Below are 5,000 nucleotides of genomic sequence, written 5' to 3'. Positions count from 1 at the left end.
GCTGAGTTGAGAAGAGATGGATTTGAGGATTAATGGTAAATATTTTAATCACCTAAAAATTTTGGGTGACCTTATTCTCACCTCAGAAAGAATAGAAGAATTGAAAAATATACCGAGTGATCTGAGCAAGGGAAGTCTCAAAGTAGATTTAAACACGAGTGAGAGCAAAAACAAAGTAATGTTCAACACGAAAGTTGAAATCAAAGGAACAACAATCAATGGTAAAAATCTTGAAGAAAATGAAGACACTAAAAGTGACTAAAGATCATAATAATGAAATAAAAAAGTGTAGTCAATTGGTTGGAAAGTATTTGGTAAGTATAAGGTCATTAGAAGTTCTCTGTCTTTATGTTTCAAACGCACATATAAAAATGAACAGATGGTGGTGGAAATAACTTTAAAAGAGAGGAAGAGAACAAATTGGTTGAGAGAGCAGACTGGAGTGAAAGATATTGCAGGAGCGGTAAAAGAAAGGAAAATTGAATTTGGCAGGATAGTTATCTCAAAAGAATGACGGGCGATGGAACAAGTGTGTTACTGATTGGACGCCGCGAGATGAAAAGTGTAGAATAGGGCGACCAGACCGAGGATGGAGAGACGAGATAGAAAAGTTTGCAGGAGTGACGTGGCAGAGATTGGCTCACCCGAGGGATGGTATGGCACAAAGGTCGAGGGCGACGCTGAGAGGGTGAAGAGACACTCCTGTTTGAATGGCCAGGCTGACGGAAGAAAACTGGAGAGCCACTTGAAGGTGCTCCTTGAAGAGGCCAAGGTTAAGTCTGAAGCCGTACTCAACCTGGAAACAAAACAAAACAAAAAACAAAATGTTATTTTAACCCCCAGAGAACCAGAGCAGAGATGTGGCAACTGGTACTATGACAGTCACTAGACTCAGGAACCATTTGTGTCGAAGTGGGACTTGCCGACATGTCAATCGAAATAAACATGATGTAAGGACGGAGCCTTTATTGTATTAGTACGACGTTTCTCTTGTTACATTTATTTCAAGTACAAAGTCGTAAGAAACATGACTGAGATTAAATAAGGGGAACGGGGGGAGGGAGGAGGGTCACTGACCAAATGTCTGGGAACAAGAAAGGTTAAGAATGAGATGGAACAGCTTGAATTTGGTTTCAGGATCCCCGACGACCAGAGTTCCTGAATACGGGTCTCTAGTACAATGGGTTATGCAAGGTCCCCCTGTTCTCAAATTCGGACCCTTCCTCTGGGTGCAAGAAACACGGCTGATCACGCCGAGAGTGGTTACCGTTAACACATAGAAACAATGCACCGAGTCCTAAGCTTCGTGAACCTAAACGTTGAATCAAGGATTAATATATTTAGCAAACTTTCAGTTCCTTTTTTTACCAAAAGGTACTTGCGGCAGCTAGAATAAACGATAAATTGCCACTCAGGTATAGAAGGAGTTAACCTCGTTATATCTCACCTTTAACCCCGTTTTAACTTACCTCCAAGTCTGTTAAACCAATAGTGCCTCCGATGATGGCCTTGTCCAAGTCCTCGAGGTACTGAAGATTCATGTCCCCTGCTCGGTGGAGGCTGGCCAGTCCAGCCACGTGACCGTCCCCCAGCTTCACCCATCCTTCTATCGTCTGGCCGAAGAGCTGAAGACAGAAGAGGTCTTAATAGGAGAGCTTATTACTCCTGAAGTATTAAGAGGAATCTAGAACGAAGAGCTGAAGACAAAGAGGTCTTAATAGGAGAGTTTATTACTCCTGAAGTATTAAGAGGAATCTAGAACGAAGAGCTGAAGACAGAAGGGGTCTTAATAGGAGAGCTTATTACTCCTGAAGTATTAAGAGGAATCTAGAACGAAGAGCTGAAGACAAAGAGGTCTTAATAGGAGAGTTTATTACTCCTGAAGTATTAAGAGGAATCTAGAACGAATAGCTAAAAACAAAGAGGTCTTAATAGGAGAGCTCATTACTCCTGAAGTATTAAGAGGAATCTAGAACGAAGAGCTGAAGACAAAGAGGTCTTAATAGGAGAGTTCATTACTCCTGAAGTATTAAGAGGAATCTAGAACGAAGAGCTGAAGAAAAAGAGGTCTTAATAGGAGAGCTCATTACTCCTGAAGTATTAAGAGGAATCTAGAACGAAGAGCTGAAGACAAAGAGGTCTTAATAGGAGAGTTCATTACTCCTGAAGTATTAAGAGGAATCTAGAACGAAGAGCTGAAGAAAAAGAGGTCTTAATAGGAGAGTTCATTACTCCTGAAGTATTAAGAGAAATCTAGAACGAATAGCTAAAGACAAAGAGGTATTAATAGGAGAGCTCATTACTCCTGAAGTATTAAGAGGAATCTAGAACGAAGAGCTGAAGACAAAGAGGTCTTAATAGGAGAGTTCATTACTCCTGAAATATTAAGAGGACTCTGGATTTAAGAGCTGAACAAAAAGAGGTCTTAATAGGATAGCTCATTACTCCTGAAATATTAAGAGGAATCTGGAAGATGATTTAGTGACTTGACAAAAAGGAGATATCATGGTAGAGGGATTCCTGTGCAGAGGCTGCCATCCACACGGTTAATCACATATTTATAGACTGTTTAGCCCTGGCAATACACACACAAAATCTTGATTTAATTGAGGTGGACCTGTATGGAGACCAAGAGGGAAGTCAATTTACTTCGTAATTCGAAAGTCAGTCTATTGATACTGCGAGCTATGCAAGCAGGGGCCCGATATGGGTAAGTGCCGCACCCCCACCCCCACACCACCACTACCACCACCTTCCACATCTGATGGTCACTAGCACGATTCACATGTAACATTCATCCACAAAACAACGTTTATACACACATCACTCATACACACAACTCATGATAAATAAATGATGCATTGAAAGTACATTAGGGGGAATTTGAATTAGCTTCTTTTTACCAAAAGTGCCGCCCCCAAAAAAATATGCCACCCCGGGGCAAAAGCAACAACAACAACGACGACGACAACGACAACAACATGAGCAACAACAATAACAACAGCAGCGCAACAACCACAATAATAACATAATCAACAACAGCAATCACACCAACAACAGTAACAGCAACACCTGTAAAGGCGCTATCACACTGGACTAGTTTTCCTTCGACTCTTGGAGCAGATTTGAAGCCAACAACTTTCGGGAACCAATCTGACATCCTGCAGGGAAATATTTTTCTTCCAGCATATCAAATGACATTCTATATAAATTGTTGAGAAAATAAAATAGTTTGCCGTAGTCATTTTACGGCGGGAAAAAGTTCTAGGGGTGGCTGGTATCGCCGATGAACCGAAAGTTAGAGGTAAATTACCCCCAGTGTGATAACCCTTAAAACAATCGAGACTGGATTGAGGCGGTTGACCTCAGGGATGTTCAAAGGCGAAACTTAACTTCCCGACATTACCGACGGGCGCCAATCTCAGAGGTGAATCGTCTGCTATGTCGATGTATGATAGCATACACAATAAATGTAAGATTCTTTTACACTTTACTGTCATTGTGTAACTTATAAGAAATCAGACATTTAGTTTCATATACACAGTATATGTAAACACACACACACACACACACACACACACACACACACACACACACACACATATATATATATATATATATATATATATACATATACACACACACACACACACACACATATATATATATATATATAATATATGTATATATATAAATATATATATATATATATATATATATATATATACATATATGACTTCTTTTTCCATCTTCATCAACTTGTCACAATGTACCAGCACACATATACAGTATATATATATATATATATATATATATATATATATATATATATATATATATATATATATATATATATGGAAATAATGACACAAATATATATATATATATATAGTATATATATATATATATATATATATATATACAGTATATATATAAATATATATATATATATATATATATATATATATATATATACATACATATGTATGTATGTATACATATTCACAGATACATAAACATAGATATATTGATATATCTATAGCTCTAGATATACTATAGATATAGGTATAGGTATAGGTATAGGTATAGGCATGGGTATAGGTATAGGTATGGGTATAGGTATAGGTATAGGTATGGGTATAGGTATAGGTATAGGTATGGGTATAGGTATATGTATAGGTATAGGCATAGGCATGGGTATAGGTATTGGTACAGGTATGGGTATGGGTATGGTCATAGGTATAGGTATATGTGTAGGTATAGGTATAAGTATAGTTATAGGTATAGGTATAAGTATAGTTATAGGTATAGGCATAGGCATAGGGACAGATGTAGACATAGATACAGATACATATACAAATGAATAGTTATAGATATGAATATGAATATAAAGATATAAATATAAGTATAGATACAAATATGAATATAGATACAGATTCCTTATGCCAAACCAAGCGCGTATGTGAATCTTGTCACTTGTGATGATCAGCTGGTAGGAACAACGCACTCGTGACTCACTGAAACCGTGAAGTTGTCGCTATCCTCTGCGAGAGGGCGAGGGTCCAACCCGAGCTCCAGAATCTCTTGTCGGATATTAGCGAAGAGAAAGTCAAAGAAGTGATTCACCGAGTCATCCCTCAGTATCTGTCTGCGGGAATAGAGTTGAACTCAGCCTTAGGATTCACGTGTAGCGTCGAATGTGAAATGAAGAGGGTGAGTTGGTAGATAGAATGAGTTTGAGGTGGTGGCACACTAGGTTAGCGTGCTACTTGATTTTGCTACTTCGTTTGGATAGAAACGACTTTGGTGACGCTATTCTAGACTGTAAGAACGTCTCAACAATTTTGTGTCTAACATTCGTAATCTAGGTTTGGCTTCGCGTCGTTCGTCGTTCAGAGTCGAAGAGTAAGTTGATATTCTAGAAAATTTGAAAAAAAGAAAAGATCATAACCGAAGTCGTTTCTACTCAAACGAAGTAGCAAAAGTAAATAGCATGCTAG

The 5,000-nt window shown here is 38.2% G+C and overlaps 1 protein-coding gene across 1 annotated transcript in view; it reads right to left on the bottom strand.

Moving 5' to 3' along the window:
- Positions 1 to 5,000, bottom strand: part of LOC143029121 (uncharacterized) — a 20,460-nt gene that overhangs the window by 1,409 nt on the left and 14,051 nt on the right. Inside the window, exons 6-8 of the mRNA XM_076191561.1 lie at positions 4,519 to 4,648; positions 1,470 to 1,625; positions 645 to 796 (exon numbers count right to left, since the gene is read on the bottom strand). Of these exons, the coding sequence (XP_076047676.1) occupies positions 645 to 796; positions 1,470 to 1,625; positions 4,519 to 4,648 (438 nt within the window). The remainder of the gene's footprint in view (positions 1 to 644; positions 797 to 1,469; positions 1,626 to 4,518; positions 4,649 to 5,000) is intronic.

Source organism: Oratosquilla oratoria, chromosome 10, assembly GCF_046742065.1.
Source record: "Oratosquilla oratoria isolate Oo_2021 chromosome 10, ASM4674206v1, whole genome shotgun sequence".
Taxonomy (NCBI): Eukaryota; Metazoa; Arthropoda; class Malacostraca; order Stomatopoda; family Squillidae; genus Oratosquilla; species Oratosquilla oratoria.
The sequence above is the reverse complement of the archived record's forward strand: the minus strand, read 5'-3'. Positions and strand labels throughout refer to the sequence as shown.